This window comes from Protomyctophum parallelum (assembly GCF_964188405.1).
Source record: "Protomyctophum parallelum genome assembly, chromosome: 7".
Taxonomy (NCBI): Eukaryota; Metazoa; Chordata; class Actinopteri; order Myctophiformes; family Myctophidae; genus Protomyctophum; species Protomyctophum parallelum.
This window is the reverse complement of record NC_139705.1, coordinates 22,277,059-22,296,133: the sequence shown is the minus strand read 5'-3', so window position 1 is coordinate 22,296,133 and position 19,075 is coordinate 22,277,059. Positions and strand designations below refer to the sequence as shown.

Here is a 19,075-nt window from a genome sequence, read left to right as displayed (position 1 = left end):
TTCTGGAGTGGGGTTTTTACAGCTCCCAAATGTTTAGCTCAAGCCCGACAGAGAAATTTGACATTTTGCTATTTTCAACCCTTAAATGTTTTACATTTTTATCTTCAATTTTCTTTTGTATTCTTTTAGTTAGATTTTTTTTTATATTCATGAAATACTTTCAATGTTGGAATTGTTTTTAATTGATGAAAAGTTGTGATGCTTTTTTGTCTAAACCTTTTATTTTTATCTTTTGAAATATATTTAATTTTTAAAAAACTAATAAAAGTGGATATATTTACTTTGTTGTTAGTACACCTCTAATGTGTCCCTGTCTGTCCCTCTGTCCTCCAGACAATGACACCATCTACTGGGTGGACATGGGCCTGAGCACCATCAGCAGGGCCAAGAGAGACCAGACCTGGAGGGAGGACGTGGTCACCAACGGCATCGGAAGAGTGGAGGGCATCACCGTCGACTGGATAGCAGGTGAGAACTGAGAACCCAGCAGAATGCAAAATATAATACCTACTGTATATAGAGTAAAACCCTGAGTGTTCATTTATCTGTAGTGTGTAAACATTTTCCTGGATGTACTGTAGCTATTTAGTTAAACCATTCTGAGGCCGATTCTACAAATCCCTTCTAAATCATTGTAGGTTCCTCCGATGAATCGCACTTTCAAGATTTTTTCAAAAATAGCAGGTGTACAAGCTCTGTTGTGAGCTTGTATATCTGCTATTTTTGAATAGCCATCTTAAAACATTAATGTGTTTAATCCTATATACACTGTCCAACTGCTAATGTGTGTCAAGACAAAGAATCTCTCACATCAACGAGCAACGTTCAATCTTTCTAGGGAATATATACTGGACTGACCAGGGCTTTGACGTGATCGAGGTGGCCAGGCTGAATGGCTCCTTCCGCTATGTGGTCATTTCCCAGGGTCTGGACAAGCCACGTGCCATCACTGTTCACCCAGTGAAAGGGTAAGTCAAACTAAAATGTAATGCCTCGACACCTACAATTCCAAGTGCTTATCAGGGTGGGGGGGGGTGGGGGGGTTGTCCCCAGTTCAATTATGGTTATTTTTGGGCGTTCACAGCCTGAACATGTGGAGAACCACGGCTTTAATCCATGGTTCTGTTCTTGTGCCCAGGTATCTGTTCTGGACTGAGTGGGGTCAGTACCCCCGGATCGAGCGCTCTCGTCTGGATGGATCCCAGAGACTGGTCATGGTCAACAACAGCATCAGCTGGCCCAATGGCATCTCCATCGACTATGAGGTCTGGGGACCGCGGCCAATACCAGCTTGTCACACCTTGTTTGTCAGCTTCGAGAACCCATCGGCTAATCATTTTATATGTCTATTTATTCATAATTGAAAAGTAAAATTAGGCAAGTGATTATGAGATTGAGGGATGATTAGTTTTGTTTTTAGTTTAGTTAGTTTAGTTTTAAACAGATTCCTTGTAATCTGTAATCTGTTCTTAACTGACGACTTTGGCACCTGATTTCCCCTGGCGGATCAATAAAGGTCTTAGTTCTTTTGCATAATGCAAACAATAAAAATCTTTTAAAATAAAGCTGCAGGGAAAACAACCAAATGCAAAACAAACAAATACATGATGTTCTTCTGTATATCGAGAGATTTATTCTTTGTCGCTTCATTTTTGTATGTATTTTTTCAACCCAAACTGATTGTGTGGTGTTCCCATCCAGGAGGGTCTTCTGTACTGATTGTGTTGTGTATGTGGTGGTGTTCCCATCCAGGAGGGTCTTCTGTACTGGTGCGATGCCAGGACGGACAAGATCGAGCGCATCAACCTGGAGACGGGAGAGAACAGGGAGCTGGTTCTGAACAACAACAACATGGACATGTTCGCTGTGTCCGTCTTTGAGGAGTACATCTACTGGAGTGACCGGTCAGTCCTCTGTCCAGCTTCATCTATTCATGCTTTCATTTGTTCCACCAACCTTTGAGCAGCCATCCAGCTATACATCCATCCTCAACACTTCAAACCTAGCTGCCCTATCTATTCTGGGGCAAACTTTCAGCGAAAATATCCACTTTACAAGTTCACAACACGTCACAATGCCACACGTTTGGAGCTTGTATTATTTTTGGCAAAGATATATTGTGTGTAGAGGGGGAAACTAGAGGGGAAAAAAGGGGGGCTAGTATAGACATCTGGGTTACTACTACCTGAAATGCATGAATGTATTTGACTCTTGTGTCATGTGTTAAATTAAAATTCAATGTGATGTTTGTGTTGTCCCCCAGGACTCATGCCAATGGCTCCATCAAGAGAGGCAACAAAGACAACGCCACAGATTCGGTCCAGCTCAGAACCGGCATCGGTGTACAGCTGAAAGACATCAAGGTTTTCAACAGAGCCAGACAGCAAGGTAGCAGACGGCTGAGAACACACACGCACACGCAATAACACATTTAAGACTTTCCCCACCGCCACCCAAGTTAGCCATCAACCCCGGGAATGAACAGAAACACATTGTTCAACACATTGTTCTCGTTCTCTTAACAACATGCGGTCCTAAGCAGAGCGTGACATGTCTTCTTCCCCCAGGCACGAACGTCTGCAAGGACAACAACGGCGGCTGCGAGCAGCTGTGCCTGTACCGCGGCGGCGCCGAGCGCACCTGCGCCTGCGCCCATGGCATGCTGGCCGAGGACAACCGCGGCTGCCGCGACTATGACGGCTACCTGCTATACTCGGAGCGCACCATCCTGAAGAGCATCCACCTGTCGGACGAGACCAACCTGAACGCGCCCATCAAGCCCTTCGAGGACCCCGACCACATGAAGAACGTCATCGCGCTCAGCTTTGACTACCACGGCGGCGGAGGGAAGGGAGCCAACCGCATCTTCTTCAGCGACATCCACTTTGGCAACATCCAGCAGATCAACGACGACGGGACGGACCGCAAGATTGTGGTGGACAGTGAGTATTGATTAAGTCCTCATCGCGTGTCATTCGGGGTCAATGTGGCATAGCAGTGGCCGTGGTTATCTGGTTCCACTGACATTCATTTTCCCATAGAGATTTACAAAGATATGTACCGGTATATAAATTATTTCAAGCTTGGAATCAAGACATCCAGGATCTTACAATTAAAATACAATTAAATCTGCTAAACAGGCCCAGGCCGTGGCGTAACGGTCTGGGCACCTGACTGGTAATCCAGTCGCAGTGTGCCGCGGGTTCGACTCCCGAGCCCGACACGGCCTTTACTGCATGTCATCCCCCATCTCTCTCCCGTTTCCTGTCAGCCTACTGTCTGTCCCTTCAAAAATCAATAAAAGGCGTAAGCCGCAAAAAAATCTCTAAAAAAAAAAAAAAAAAAAATCTGCTAAACAAAGGGTGTTTATTAAATGTATTACATCATACAATTAAATATTCAATAAATATTTTCACAGAATCAAAGGTCTTATAGTCATGAATCACCATGATCCTGGATGGCTTGATTCTAGGCTTCAAATAATTGATATTAATATTTTTGTAAATCTCTATGGGAAAAAAATGAATGGCCAATTTTTCAGTGGAACCAGAAAACCACGCCCACTGCTATCCAGCGGTATATTGAGCAATTTTTGACAGAGTTCCCCGGGGGGGATGATAACGAAATGAGCCTGTGTGTACGTCACTTTAACTCAAGTAGACTTCCCAGAGAATGATAAACAGTCACTCCCTAATCTAAATGGTCTGCTTCTGTTTCTCTCTACACTCTCTGTCCAGCTGCAGCTCAGCTGGGCTGGGTACTGCTGCCATCTTTTCATTGTCTCCATTACTAATTGTGGTCTGCACTGTAAACAGCCATTCAGCACAGAGGTCCAACAACACACAGGTCCCTGAATGAACCACTATGACCAGCACACAGCTGGAGCCTCTCGTCTAGAAGCAAACAAGCACACACACCACACCCCCACCCCACACGGACAGGGCCCTTAAAGCATTTTCTAAGTTGTTTCTATTCTGAAGAGGCTTTTAAATCTCATTCTCCTTAATGATTGAACAGCAGAGATTGAAGACCGTCCTGATAAGAACTGCATTTAAAAGCCCTGGCCCAGAACAACGAGGAAGATGGAGGCAACAACAGGGAACACAATACATTGGATTTGTGATAGGAATGAACAGGGGAAACAAGGAAAGTACATGGGCTTGGTTTGTTTATTGATGGTAACATTGAGATTAGGGTTTAGTTATAGTTATTCTGGTTCACTGGCTTCTCTTTAGCCAGTGTTCCATCTCATTGGAAAGAGGACTTTATCACACAAAGACAGAGTGTATAGTTCTAGCAGAGAGTGAGCATGGGACTAGCTGCTCCAGGGTCAGTTTAGTATAGTGTATAGTTCTAGCAGAGAGTGAGCATGGGACTAGCTGCTCCAGGGTCAGTTTAGTATAGTGTATAGTTCTAGCAGAGAGTGAGCATGGGACTAGCTGCTCCAGGGTCAGTTTAGTATAGTGTATAGTATAGACTGAGCATGGGACCAGCTGCTCAAGGGTCAGTTTAGTATAGTGTATAGTATAGAGTTAGCATGGGACTAGTTGCTCCAGGGTCAGTTTTGTCCTCTGTCCGAAGTTGTGTCCAGTTCAAAAGGCTGTACAATGTCCCTGCCCAAAACACTGGGGCAGCCAATCAGGCAGTCCTTGCACCACGCCCAGCGTTCCCGCCCCAGGTGCCATAAATCCCGTCGGAACTTCTGGGACATGAACACGTAGAGCAGGGGGTTGACCACCGTCGCCGAGCAGGAGAACAACCTGGCCAGGATGGCGTAGGGACGGTAAACTGAGGTGCCCGCCGTGGTTCTTCCGATGAAGGAGAACATGAGGGCGTAGGAGGGCAGCCAGAGGAGGGTGAAGACCAGCACCAGGAGAGCCGAGGTGTGGGTGACCTGGCTCTGGTAGCGCTCCAGCTGCGGTGCGCTGCCCAGCAGCCGCGCGCCCCGCAGGAAGCAGTAGATCTTGGCGTACATCAGCACGATGACGCCCAGCGGTATGGCGAAGGCGAACAGGAAGAGGGCGATGCTGTAGACGAGCTGGCTGAAGCTGGACAGGAAGGCGTAGCAGTAAATGGCGCTGGACGGCCTGCTCACCGTGCGGATGGCGAACTGGGGTGCCGCCAGGGCCGCGGCGGGCACCCACAGCAGGGCCACGGTCAGCTTGACGCGCCGGTGCATGCGCGAGCGATATGCCCAGGTGGGGTGCACCACCGTCAGGTAGCGTGTCACCGCCAGCGCCACCAGCGTGAAGACGGAGGCCGCCGAGCAGGCCACGCCCAGGAAGCTGACGGCCTTGCACAGGAAGCCGCCGAAGGGCCAGTAGCCCAGGGCGATGGCGGAGGTGTGGAAGGGCAGGCAGAGCAGGAGGAGCATGTCCGCAGCGCTGAGAGCCAGCAGCAGTGTGTTCGTGCCGTGGGGAGGTTGTCCGTTTCTCCTCCTCCTTCGACCGGTCAGGATGGTGATGACCAGAGAGTGTCCCAGCAGGCCGGTCAGCAGGATGAGAGCGTCCAGGGCGGGCACCACCACCTTCACCAGGCTCTCGTCTGCTCTGTGGACGGGCACCGTGCCACGGCCAGTGCTCTTGTTCCCCTGCATGGCATCCATATTCTCCAATGCATTCATAATTAAAGGACCTTCCTTAGCGGTCTAACGGCCATTTGATGATTGACATGGCAGCAGTGTATTTGCAGTCAGTCTCTGGTCGATGCAGCGCTTTCACACTGTATTACTCACGAGCAATGTCGACGCGGCAACTGGCAGCGGCCAGACAAGCAGCCAAAATCACTCCGGTCCGCCGTGACTGATGTCTATAATTTGTACCCATTCTGGAAAAGACAATCATGCATCTGTATTCCAACATATTTTTGGTTGTTGTTTTTTTGCGTCGAGTGGCAGAAAAATCCCCAACTAAAATACATACCATCATGACCTGGCTAAAATTAGACTGAAGAAAAAAAAAGTTATTTTTTCCCCCAAAAAAATTCCCAATTAAACTCAGAAGTATTTGGAAATGTGATATTTACAATGTTGTTCTTTAACCTTGGGCGTGTGTTGTCTTGAAACGGCATATCCGATTATATCCGATATAAGATTCCAAGATGGGCGGTTTCATTGAATCCGTAGAGACAGGGCAGTTCGGGTGCTCGTATCGATTTGTCGGAAACCAAGCAACAGAAGACAAATTCATCCCATCGGTCAGTCACCCACCAGTGAGACGTTAAGCTGTCAATGCTACTTGATGCTAAGTGGTCACAGTGGCAGGCGGCTCGCTGTCCATTAAGAAGCTCTTCAGAGGCTTGTAATCCCTGCGATGATCCGCTGGCTGGCAGAGGGATGCTGAGCGAGTAGCTTGGTAGTACATAAAAGTGAATGGGAAAAATCCAATGCAGGAGTGACTGGGGAAATAAAAGAAGTTGTTATTGGTTTGTATAGCATTCAGGTGAGTGAACGCCGTGTTACTCTCTCATCTGTCGGCGACAAACTGCTCTGTGTAACAGTCTTCTAGGCAGCGTTCATCCGCTGTTTGCACAGCAAGCAGGTAGTGAGTTCTGGGGGAGGGGAGGAGGGTGTTTCAGCTGATCTCTATGCTGCCTTGAACCTACCTATCACTCTACTGTACTTTATGTGTCATCTAACTTTTAAACAATGGGAGGAATGGTCATTTAAACTGCCTCTACACTAACCTTCATCTCATTGTGAGACGCAACGAGAAACGTGTGCAATTATGTACTGCCTAGGAATATTAGCAATAACAACTACAGAGTTTCTTGTGCTGTATCGTGCCACGGGGTTTATAGCTTTCATATCTGGTATCGGAAGACACAACTGTGACTTTATGTGTTTTTGTTATTCCGTATTCACCGCTAAAGTGGCCTTTAGGTACATAAACGTTGATTGCAGGCCTCCCTCCACCCCCTCTACAATAAAAGGCAGTTATTGACTTTAGACAACGAGCAAACAGCTGTATTGGAGTGCACAGGCTTTTATTGCGGAGCAATTGTGGTCATAAACCTGGTCTCTGGTGTGACGAAAAACAGATGGATGGAAACCTTGAGAGAACACATGAGGACGATTGTTCAGTGACCTCTCCGTGATGCTGCGTGTCATGGAGCCGCCGCACATAAAAATAGGAGTCTGAGGAGGCCTGGAAATGGAGCCTGAAGGGGCAACGGAGGACATCTGTGTGATTAGTAGCTGTACGACTGCTACTATGGGGGTGGAGGTGCAAGGAGAGGAGCGAGGAGGCTGTCCACTTTTATCTCTGTCTGCTCACGGCTGACTTCTTCACCCTGGACCCATTTCCCTAAAGTGACTGAAGCTGCTTCCGCGGCGGTTCCTCTTTTTCCAGAACAAGAAGTCACCGTGAATAAGCGGCATCCGCGGGGAGCTGTTATTTGTGTGTGCAGGCATCCAGCCATGAAATGACAGGATGATATCGACTCTTTAAAGCCCTCTCCAGGAACAGCGGGTGCACGATGGCCGCCCATCCGTCACTCAGTACTGGGTTACTGTACCAGTCCCACTGTCCTCGCCTGCCATGTCTTCCCCCCTCTTTCCTCTCCTCTCCTCTTTGACCTTGAATCTCTTGACAGTGATTCAGCGTTACCAGCTGATGCGAGCAGACACGGTTCTTTCGAGCATCTCCTAGTGCCTTTTTTTAAATGCCTCTCTGAGGGTAACCACGCGCAAACTTGTTAATCTTTGACGATAATTAATGATCCGAGTTGAATTCTCACCCAGAGGCCCTCATTACAGGGCATCGTTAGCTCTTCTAAGAGCCCATGTCTCATTTTTATCGCTGGTTTAAAACTAATTTGTTCTTCCCGAGTGCTGTAAGAGCTTCCAGCACTAGGAGCTTCCAGCACTAGCTCGGCAGTGCCAGGTACCAAAAGAACCACAGCCCGTCGTGTAGTAGTATGTTTTGTTTTGGATACAGCATACATTATATCTATTAACGGCACTGACAGCCAAACCTCCCTCGCCTCTTGTGACCACAGGTGTGGGGTCAGTGGAGGGCCTGGCGTACCACCGCGGCTGGGACACGCTGTACTGGACCAGCTACACCACCTCCACCATCACCCGCCACACCGTGGACCAGAGCCGCTCTGTGGCCTACAACCGCAACAACGTGGTCACCATGTCTGGCGATGACCACCCCAGAGCCTTTGTCCTGGACGAGTGTCAGGAGTGAGTCATTAAGTTTAATGTTCACACACAAACACACCCGCACACACACACACACACACACACACACGCAACTAGGACATCTTCCAACAGAGCTCTGTTTTTTATGTTTTGAACAGCAGATTTATGTTGGATTAGTCAACCATAGCTGCTGTTAGACCAAGAACGTTCTAGTTATTCTTCCCACTGCAAAGTCGTTATTTTCTTCTCCCTGTGTCTGTTCCCCTTCCCAGCCTCATGTTCTGGACCAACTGGAACGAGCAGGCTCCCAGCATCATGAGGGCCTCTCTGAACGGGGCCAACGTGTTGGTGATCATTGGCAGCCACATCAAGACCCCCAACGGTCTGGCCATAGACCACCGCGCCGAGAAGCTCTACTTCTCTGACGCTACGCTGGACAAGATCGAACGCTGCGAATACGACGGCAGCAGCCGTTACGTGAGTTGGCCTCTCCAGGGTTTTGTTTTTTGCGACAGTATTTTTTTTTTTTTATCCAGGCCGATTTTCAAAACGCCCACAAAGGTTTTCTGAAAAACGGGTGGAAACACTATGTCCAAAACATATTTATTATTATTTTAAAAGCTATTTAAAATAGTGAAAATAGCTGATCTACAAGCACACAACACCTCGCATCGTGAACTACTTTTGTGTGACACTCTTATGAAGAAAGGCTTTAATTTATGAAAAAACACAATTTCTGCCAGACAGTGGTGATGTATAGTAACAACTAAAATGACACAGATGCTTTCCCAGATTGAAGGGTATAACAAACATATAGTCTTTCCAGATCTAAATGGGTTCAGTGTACAGTATACTGTACGTGGGTTTGTAGACAGGAACCTGAGTGCAGACAATGGAAAGGACACGTAACACAGCCAGAGTTGAACCAGGACATTGCGACTGTCTGTGCCATCTGTTAAGCAACGAATGCAGCTGTTTTTCATTGGTCAAAAGTTTAACCGCATGAACCCTAGTATCTGGAGGGAACATTTGTCACTTTGGGGCAAAGCGTTTGTTACTAGAAAATATTAGCAGATCTACAGTAGTATAGAGCCCTGGGGTACCTCTGTCAATCTGGCTTTGAATAAACTCCCATTACACCTAAGAATAAACTCCCATTACACCTAAGGCAGGCAGCCTCTGTAGATAGCTTTATTCCTCTTTGAGTGCCACCTGGTGGACTAAAGAGGTAGCACTGGGTGCCACGTGATCAGAGTAATTTTTACTATGAAGCCGTCCTGTTTGTCTCCATCTTGAATGCTAACAGCAATAGCGCCAATGCTAGCGAGCTAAGACAATGTCCATCCTGTCTCCAGAAAACACCAATATTCCTATCGCGATGACTGCTAAATCAACCTAATAAGTGCAGTGCCAGACAGTGCGGACAGTGCCGTCACTGCCGTATGTTCCAAGTAAACAGCGTGGAAAGGCATGGCTAAAACAGAAGCTAATGCATATGTAGAAGCAAACGGTGCAGGCGGGGCAAGCAAGCGTCCCTAGCAACCGGAGCGATTCCATAAAATGGAAAATAGTGAGGCATTCTTATAGCCGCACCGATATTAACGTCCGTGTCATTATCAATCTCGTCATCTCGTCTACAGCATTCAAGGAATTAAAGCACAGCCAAGACCTATTTCTTCACACTTGCTTTTAGTTGATTTTATTTATTTAGTTGTTATTCATGTAGTCAATGCTTTTCCTTATTCACTGCCTTTTTTTGTTTTTGCTATTTTAATGTTTTATGCTTTTGCTTTTCTTTTTCTTTATTGCTCTGTAAAGCACTTTGAGCTGCATTTCATGTCATGAAAGGTGCTGTACAAATAAAGTGTATACATTACATACTGCAGTATGTACTGTAAGTGGACATTAGAAACACTAACGTTGTGCTTTGTGTGCGGTGCTTCCAGGTGTTGCTGAAGAACGAGCCTGTCCATCCGTTCGGCCTGGCCGTGTATGGAGACTACATCTTCTGGACCGACTGGGTGAGGAGGGCCGTACTCCGGGCCGACAAATACACCGGAGGCGACATGAAGGTTCTGCGCGCAGACATCCCACAGCAGCCCATGGGGATTGTGGCTGTGGCTAATGACACCAACAGCTGTGAGTGTTATATTAACATTTTATACAGGTAGTAAAATGCCTTTGTGGTTGACATCTAACTCTCCCATGGTGACGACAATGCTTTCAGGCGAGTTCTCTCCCTGCCGAACAAACAACGGAGGATGCCAGGACCTGTGTCTGCCCACGTCGGACGGACGGGTCAACTGCAGTTGCCGTGGAGACAGACGACTTCTGGAGGACAACACGTGCTCCGGTGAGTGAGACGGAGAGTGAGAGCATGTCTCTCTCTCTCTCTCTCTCTCTCTCTCTCTCTCTCTCTCTCTCTCTCTCTCTCTCTCTCTCTCTCTCTCTCTGCATTTAGTTCTCCGTCACCGCAGGACTAAAATAAAGAAGGTCATGTTCTACTCGACTAGGTCAATTAAGTTTTCCAATTACATTTTATTACAGTGCCAAATCACAACAAGTTGTCTCAAGGTTGAGTAGCGTTGACGTTCTAAAACGTTATTAGACAATGGAGCATTTGTGCACAGATGATTTCATTAGATGTCGTGACTCTCGTCTCTCGATGCATAACGTCAAGACCCACTAGACCCGATAAGATAGACGTGGCTTTCCATCTCCATTTTTTCTCAATACACTTTACGTAGTGCAGAGACTAGGGATGGGTCGATAATCATTATTATAATTTATCGAGATAGAATAGATAGAATTAATTTTAATTACTAGGATGTCCAGATACACTTTTTTTGTTTCCGATCCGTTCCCGTTACCACAATTTCTGTGTTAGCCAATACCGAATACCAGGGAATAATATTTATAATAATAAAAAAATGAAAATTATTGTGTTGTTAATAGCAGACTACTCACTCTAATGTGCACTTGCAGTTTGGGCAACTCGAAAGCAAACTCCACATGCCCCAACATTTTATTTACCTGCCATAGGTAACCCCTTACCCCTGTGTCGGATCGGTCACCGGTGGTTAGACTGGCATCGATACCGATATGACCAAAAGGGGACGATACCGATACAGTATCGGGACATCTCTAATTTAAATGTATTGGGAAATTGTCCTGAAATTGTCATACACAAGGATGAACTAGCTTTTGTTGAGCTGCAAATTCTGTACCACTTAAACTTAAACTCTCTTATTTCGTTGCAAGCTTGTAGATCGGCTAATTGTCGCAGTGGTTTCCCCCAAAATAGAAATGCTAGAGGTTCAAGTAATACAAAAGTGCCGTTTTAAGTTTTAAGCCCACTAGAGCAGTACCCGTGGGGCCTCTACAGCGGTGCCTGTTGGGCACTGGCCTACTTGGAACGATGCAAGTTGGAAATGCATGCCCCACCCAGATATTATGCGTTGGAGCCACTACAGCGGGGCCCGTTGTGCACTGGCCTATACTTGCCTATACTTTCCCCACCCAGATATTACGTCTGTGTCTCTTTTATGCCCATATATGGAATTCTTTGTCGGGCATGCCCAAATATGGAGTATATGCAGATGTCAGAATGATGTCAGAACAGGACAGCTCCATACTGTATATGATGGACCCAAGGGCAGGGGCCCTGTCAAGAGCCCGGGCAGAGGCCTTTTTGGGGCGGTTCTGGACAACCGTTGGTCCGACCGACTCGACACCGGCCAATTCACCCCCTGTGGTGGTGTGGAACGCGTGTGTCGAATTTGAAGTCGGTGGGGCGAACGGTTCTCGAGTTACGTGGATTACACACAGACAGACAGACAGATGTACAGAGAAAAAACAACAAAAAAGGTCAAATGCCTGTGACTAACTTCAAACATATGTGCTCTGCCAGCTCTGAACATATCCTGCGGCAGTGTGGATGACTTTGAGTGTGGCAATGGTGACTGCATCAACTACAGTCTGACCTGTGATGGCATGGCCCACTGCAAGGACAAATCTGACGAGAAGCAGTCCTACTGCGGTGAGTTTCTGGACTGGACTATTGGGTGCATGTACAGTACAATTATACAGTACAGGTAGGTGTACTGTAGGAGAATTGGACAGTTGTCTTCTCCTTATGACTAGAAAACGGGTCTATGCATTTATACTGATAAGCTTTTATTTTCTTTATTAATTTACTATTGACCTTGATCTATTTATGAATATTATTATTATTACTATTATTGCTGCTTTTTCTGAAGAACGTTAACTTAACCCATTTAGACCTGAGGACGATTCTACAAATGCCTTCTAAATCCTGACAGTTTTCTTAGTCGTCCTTATGTCAAGAACCCCCAAAAATATATGTAATTGGCATCCGACCCCCATCTGAAAATATGGACCTCCCATCCACGAAGCAAAGATTTGAGTTAAAAACGCTGTTATGCAAGATTTGCGGCACATTTTCAAGATATTTTAAAAAATAGCAGATCTACAAGCTTGTAGATCTGCTATTTTTCAACAGATGAAGTTTAAAATAATGGTGTTTAAACGCTATAAGGTGACACCGATGCGGCCTCAGGTCTAAATGGGTTAAACACTAGCTCTATTCTAAGACTCCTCCATTTTCCCTCTCTATCTTCTCTGAAAATAGGCAATCTATACAAGCTTACAACACGCCACATTGTGAGACTGTAGATTGGCAATTTTCGCCAAATGTTCACTCCATAATAGGGACACTAGGGTTCTTGTGGTTAGAAAATAATTCTATTTCGTAGCCGTACACAAGATGTAACCTTGAAGCTTGAATCAATATCAATTTCTGCTCCTCCACAGCAAATCGCCTGTGTAAGAAAGGCTACAGACGCTGTATCAACGGCCGCTGCATTGGCCATCAGTTCTGGTGTGACGGCACAGACGACTGCGGAGACCACTCGGATGAACTGCCCTGCAACAGTAAGATGGCCTCTGTTTGCATTCCACTATGATAGTGCACGTGTGTGTGTGTACAGAAAAGTGGAATTAACAAAAACATGCTGTGCTTCCCACAGTGACTCTGTGCAAACCGGCCGAGTTCCAGTGCAAAGACGGGAGCTGCATCTCCAACTTCAGCCGCTGTGACCAGGTGGTCGACTGCGAGGACGCTAGCGATGAACTTAACTGCCGTAAGTGCTAAGAAACCTTTCTGCTGTGAATTGTTTACTAGGTAAACAAGGTTTCTTTAAAATAATTGTATGCGAGGATCCTATTGTGTGGTCCCATTTTGTTCATAAGCAGCTTTCTAATGTGTACAGTATGTACTGTACAGCATCATACTGAACCCTGCAGGGGTTCAAGACCAGGCTCATATTAGGCTGTTCTACCCGTTGTTCTGCATCTGCTTCACAGTATCTGTAGAAATAATTCAATCCTGGGAGAGTAGACTCGTAAACATAATTACAACCATTAAGTCGGAATGACTTTGGCAATAATCTAAACAAATAAATACATCAATGTGTTTCCCCCTAAATGACTGTACCCATTGTTATGTCTGTCTATCACAGACGCGACCGACTGCGCTCGCTTCTTCCGCCTGGGAGTCAAAGGGGCGTCCTTCCAGAGCTGTGAGAAAACCACGCTCTGCTATCTGCCATCCTGGGTGTGTGATGGGAACAACGACTGCGGAGACTTCTCAGATGAGAGGAACTGCCCAGGTTGGACACGTACCTAGTTATGCTTATCAGACTCTGCCCAGTTGCCACGGTGAACCTTTTCAAAGTTCTGACATTGTAGGCGTTTTTCCTACTCGTCTCGTACAGATAAGAGGAAGCTCAAGTGTCCGGTCAACTTCTTCGCCTGTCCCAGCGGTCGCTGCATCCCTATGAGCTGGACGTGCGATAAGGAGAACGATTGCGAGAACGGAGCCGACGAAACGCACTGTGGTACGTTTGTGAATCACTAATGGCCTATGGTGAGCTATGGTAAAACACATTTGAACTATGGTTGCATTAAAGTCCTAAATAATACTGTAGTTGTTTTCATTTATTACTCAGCAGAAGGGAGAAAGCAGTGGAAATGTCTGTCTTCTGGGTTAAGTTAGTTAAGGGAAATAGCGTGATGAATTAAACATTTTAAGCACTCTCTCCACTCTCTCCACTGGCAGACAAGTTTTGCACATCCACCCAGTTTGAGTGTGGGAACCACCGCTGCATCTCCAGCCACTGGGTGTGCGACGGCTCTGACGACTGTGGTGACGGCTCTGATGAGGACCAGAAGTGCAGTGAGTGGAACTCTTTTTCACGGCCATCTAGTTTCCACTCAATTCATTCACTAAAGCCATCGACTTAAATCGCTGCTCTCCCAGACCAGTGGAAATCAAGTGTAATAATAATATCTCTGGCTTCACGGTGTAATGCTATTATTCAACTCATTCAACCAATCTGTCGTCACAGAGTCCAAGACGTGCAGTCCCGAGGCGTTCCAGTGTCCCGGGTCTCATATGTGCGTGCCCCAGCGCTGGAAATGTGACGGGGACAAGGACTGTCCCGACGGGGCAGATGAGAGCGTCAAGGCTGGCTGCAGTGAGTGGGACAGACATGAAAAAACTGAATTATAGCTAAACTGGGGCTCCAGAGTCCTCACTGGCCGGTGAGCCAGTAGGGGCAGCTGTGACACGAATTCCCCTCACAAATGTGTGAGGAATTCGTAAATTGGCATAACGACTACATTGGGAGAAGGAGGGGGTTCTGGGGAGGATAACCTACTTAGAAAAAAAGAAAACCAAACAATAATTATAGTAACAAAAGAAATTGCATGTTTTTTCATTATGGAAATAATAAGCAGCCCCCAGTAGTAAATTGTGCAGAAAAAAATAAATAATAAAGCCAGCTCCCTTGTTGTTTGAAATGCATCCTACTTAATGTGTCCATTAACCCAGTTTCTCCCTCTCCTCAGTGTACACCAACAGCACATGTGATTCGGAGAACGAGTTCATGTGCCAGAACAGACAATGCATCCCCAAGCACTTCGTGTGCGATCACGACATCGACTGCTCCGACGGCTCCGACGAGTCTCCAGAGTGCGGTGAGTGGAAATGATGGTGTGATGATGACGCCTCGGAGGAGAGGTAGAAATGATTACGATATATTTATATGTCCCACTAGGTCAACATCAGCTACCTGCTGTGAGAATACTCTTGTCGTATGGTTGTGACTTGTGAGTGTTTGTGTGTGTGTGTGTGGATGCACATACGACACAGACACAACAGCAATCTGATACTAAAGAGTATACTCGTCTTATCAATTAAAACCGCCTGGTGCTTTAGACCAGTACACTCGTACGCGTTTATATCGATATAAAAAGGCCTCGCTATTTTCCTTTTTTTATTTTTAAATTGTCCGGTTGCTAGGCAACCGCCCTGTTTCGCACGCACGCAATATTCAATTTCTTTCTCTGAATCTATGCTCCATCCGCTCCATGTTCAGGGCTCATTTCTGACTTCATGCTGCATCACGGTTACAATATTAACGCTTCTAAAGAGAAATCAATATATTAGCGCGAGTTTCAGGAAGCTACTGATTTTTTTGGGGGGAAAATGGAAAATGGAACGCTTCCGAATGAAAGTTCCCTGCGTCCGTGTGGCTGGCACCACAGAGAGAGCACTGGAGGACTTTAGTGCCACTAAAAGTGTTAAAGGAGTAGTTCACCCCCCCAAAAACGCTTTTCCCCCCTATCAATTACACACCCCATGAAGCCTTGAATTCATGCAGATTCCTTGGCACATTCCTAAGCCAATAATGTGATGACCGGCGGCGTCTCTCCAGTAGGAGACTTCAAGGGGTGTGTTAATTGATTTTCTTTTGGGTGAACTACTTGAACGGGCCATCCAGCACCAAGCACTACAACTATAGCTACAGTATGAAAAAAATCTCGACTACAGAGACAACACTGGTGAACTAGTTACGGTGCTTTAATTGCTTTTACGTGGACAAACCTATAAACGTGCAAATGCTATCTCTCCCTCTCTCCCCGCCTCCTGCAGAATACCCCACGTGCGGTCCAGAGGAGTTCCGCTGTGCCAACGGCCGCTGTCTCAACCAGAAGAACTGGGAGTGCGATGGAGAGTTTGACTGTCATGACCGCTCAGACGAGGCACCCAAGAACGCTCGTTGCACTGACTCAGGTCACTGCTACTGCACTTTGACTTTGCTACAGCACATTTACACTGTTACATCTGACTCAGGTCACTGCTACTGCACTTTGACTTTGCTACAGCACATTTACACTGTTACATCCAATCCAGTGTGTTGAGTTTGTTTTCCAGTCAAGGTTAAAAACTACAGCAGCGACATAGCTGCAGCTAATGCAATTTATAATGGTGGGTTGCATTTAGGTGTACCAATGTGCTATTGTCTACTCTCTATGCTTGTGTACTTGCACACCCATGGCTCTCGGCACACCTATACTGTATCTGATGCACCGATTATTAGTTGTATTAGCTGCAACTGTGGTGCTTACTAGCCTGTCATGTTTTACCCTTTTTTTACTGTACAAGATTGGCTTCAAGTTTTTTTCTCCCTCCCATTTTACAATGAGTCTAAAAATGTACTCGACTCTTGAGTTAAAATCACACTCAGGATTTTGTAGTGTGCATTCCTGTACCTGTTATAGCGCCACTAGGAGGCCGACTTTTGAAAAACTTTCTTTTAATATTTAATATATCTCTATAGTCATTTGTTCAAGACTGATCTGTCCGATATTTCATATTCCATCCTAATTGGCTAACATTGGCTTTCAAAGTTTGAACAAAAATCCTCAAATCATGAACATAGCATGCAATTTACGCGAAATATTTCACAGACTTTCCTACTAGGCTGAGGAATATATCCCACCCTTTTCACATTGGCCTGTTATAGCACCACCAACAGGTGAATTTTTGCAAAACACAATTCTGCACAAATCATCCAATTGCCATCCAATGCCTAAGAAGAAATGGCACCCTTTTCACATTGGCCTATTATAGCGCCACCAGGAGGCTACAGCCTGACCTGCCCTTGTGGAGACCTGTGCCCCGAGGGGCACTTTTTCTAGTTCTAATTATTACTTTTCCACAAATTGCATGAGGTCCGTGTGCTAATTGTGGTCGCTTCTTAGAAAGACCAGGAAATGAAAAAGACCGTGGGGCTATCCTCCTCCACCCAAGGAGATGTCTTAACTTGTGCAACCATTTTTCCTTCTAATTACAGAGAGGAAGTGCAATGAATCAGCCTTCATGTGCCGTAACGGGAAGTGTTTGAACGAGACGCTGCTGTGCGACCGCAATGATGACTGTGGCGACGGCTCCGATGAGCTCAACTGCTTCATCAACGAGTGTCTCAACAGCAAGCAGAGCGGCTGCTCGCAGCTCTGTGACGACCTCAAGATCGGATTCAAGGTCGGCCGCGTTTAGATTCTGTGTTGTTTACTGCGTATTGTAACTTTGTTGTCGTCCGATGGCATTTTGTTGACTCATTAACCCTATATACTTCATTCTCCAAGGTCCCTCAAGGGTCTATACTTGGTCCCCCCTCTATATCAAATCTCTTTACCGATCAACAAGCTCACAATGGGTCGCGAGCTTGTCGATTGGCTATTTTCGCACAATGTTTGCCTATTATGATATGCCCGTGCGGCCGCCCCAGAATAGGGACGTTCATGTGGCTAAACGAAGCAGTGCTTCTAAGGCAGCTGCTGCTGATGTGGTCCATGTCCCCTCCAGAACTTAACCCATTCTGGCCAGGAACCCCTTTTGGTGTTATAGCTTGTAGATCTGCTATTTTTGAAAAATCAAGAAAATGTGGTGGAAATCTTTGAATATATATTCTTTCAGAGTGAACGTTTTGAACTCAAATTTTGAGTTTAAAAATGTGTAGAATCGTCGTCAGGTCTATATGGGTTAAGGCTCAAAAGATGTGCAGTTGGTTAGAGAGGAACGCATGACTTCATGTGCCAGTTGACGGTGTACGTCGTTAGGGCCAGTGTTGATTTTGACAGCAACCAAACATAACAGCGCAACGGAACATAAAATTACTTGTCTTTTACGTTTAGCTCTACTGGATCTCTTCTCCACTAACGTTTTTGTCTATTTCTTTTATCTTTTGACGAAATTGTCAGTATATTTATTCTGTTTTAGTCATCGTAGCTTAGTTTTTATTCAGTTTTTGTCTGTGGAAAAAAGGTAGTTGACTAACATTTTTATGTCATAGTTTTAGTAGACAAAATCAACACTGGTTAGAGCACTCACGTCCGTAGTTAGTATGTTCCCTGGCTAGACTGTTCCAATCCCACCCGAAGACTAGTGCCTAAAAAAATACCAGGCTGGTTTTAAGGCGTGGCTCTGTAGGAGGAGAGCTGTCTGGAAGAGGGTCTGTCTGTATGAGTGCGTGTGTTTTTCTGGGGCTAATCCCGCAAACTGCTGGAACGGTCCACGCCAAATTCCTTGTGTGCATGCTTGCCAGTAGGGCCATGCTTTTATTTTCCATGTTTCATATTTAACGTTCATTTGATGCTGGAAGTCAATGGTGGTTAGATCAAAGTTTTCTAACATATTTATTACCGAATTGAATGGCGAAACCAGTTCTGTTGCATATACACACACTGACAGGCATCCTTCTGACCCCCAGCTTCAATTATTTGGCGGCACATATTTTTTTTATCAATGGTGAGTCGAGGAGGTTATGAGAGAAAGGGTTTTGGTGAACCCACAGCTCTGAGGCATGTGGTTATGTAAGACAATTAAAGCCATGTGTTTTGGGTCTCATTCTTGAAAGTACGAGGCCAGTCTCAGAACATTCTGAACTCCCTGTGAACCCTCGTGGCGGTGCCGTTATCGCTGTGCTCAGGACTTAATTTAAAACGAGGGAGGACTCTGAGTCTGTACTACGAAGGCTCCCTCACACCTTACAGTATCTGTCT

The 19,075-nt window shown here is 45.9% G+C and overlaps 2 protein-coding genes across 2 annotated transcripts in view; one reads left to right on the top strand and one right to left on the bottom strand.

The window, feature by feature from the left end:
* The window catches only part of LOC310861655 (low-density lipoprotein receptor-related protein 1-like), a 168,760-nt gene that overhangs the window by 117,500 nt on the left and 32,185 nt on the right, over positions 1–19,075 (top strand). Inside the window, exons 36-55 of the mRNA XM_083769200.1 lie at positions 334–468; positions 839–968; positions 1,139–1,265; positions 1,753–1,904; positions 2,264–2,388; positions 2,568–2,942; positions 7,999–8,188; positions 8,419–8,623; positions 10,093–10,285; positions 10,374–10,499; positions 12,057–12,185; positions 12,980–13,099; positions 13,195–13,308; positions 13,687–13,836; positions 13,942–14,064; positions 14,286–14,402; positions 14,575–14,703; positions 15,077–15,205; positions 16,164–16,304; positions 17,368–17,555. Of these exons, the coding sequence (XP_083625326.1) occupies positions 334–468; positions 839–968; positions 1,139–1,265; positions 1,753–1,904; positions 2,264–2,388; positions 2,568–2,942; positions 7,999–8,188; positions 8,419–8,623; positions 10,093–10,285; positions 10,374–10,499; positions 12,057–12,185; positions 12,980–13,099; positions 13,195–13,308; positions 13,687–13,836; positions 13,942–14,064; positions 14,286–14,402; positions 14,575–14,703; positions 15,077–15,205; positions 16,164–16,304; positions 17,368–17,555 (3,098 nt within the window). The remainder of the gene's footprint in view (positions 1–333; positions 469–838; positions 969–1,138; positions 1,266–1,752; positions 1,905–2,263; positions 2,389–2,567; positions 2,943–7,998; positions 8,189–8,418; positions 8,624–10,092; positions 10,286–10,373; positions 10,500–12,056; positions 12,186–12,979; positions 13,100–13,194; positions 13,309–13,686; positions 13,837–13,941; positions 14,065–14,285; positions 14,403–14,574; positions 14,704–15,076; positions 15,206–16,163; positions 16,305–17,367; positions 17,556–19,075) is intronic.
* Positions 4,559–5,605, bottom strand: LOC310861266 (galanin receptor type 1; the record flags this gene model as incomplete). The annotated part of the gene is made up of 1 exon (XM_083768664.1): positions 4,559–5,605. The coding sequence occupies one exon, from the start codon at positions 5,603–5,605 to the stop codon at positions 4,559–4,561; it is 1,047 nt and encodes a 348-aa protein (XP_083624790.1).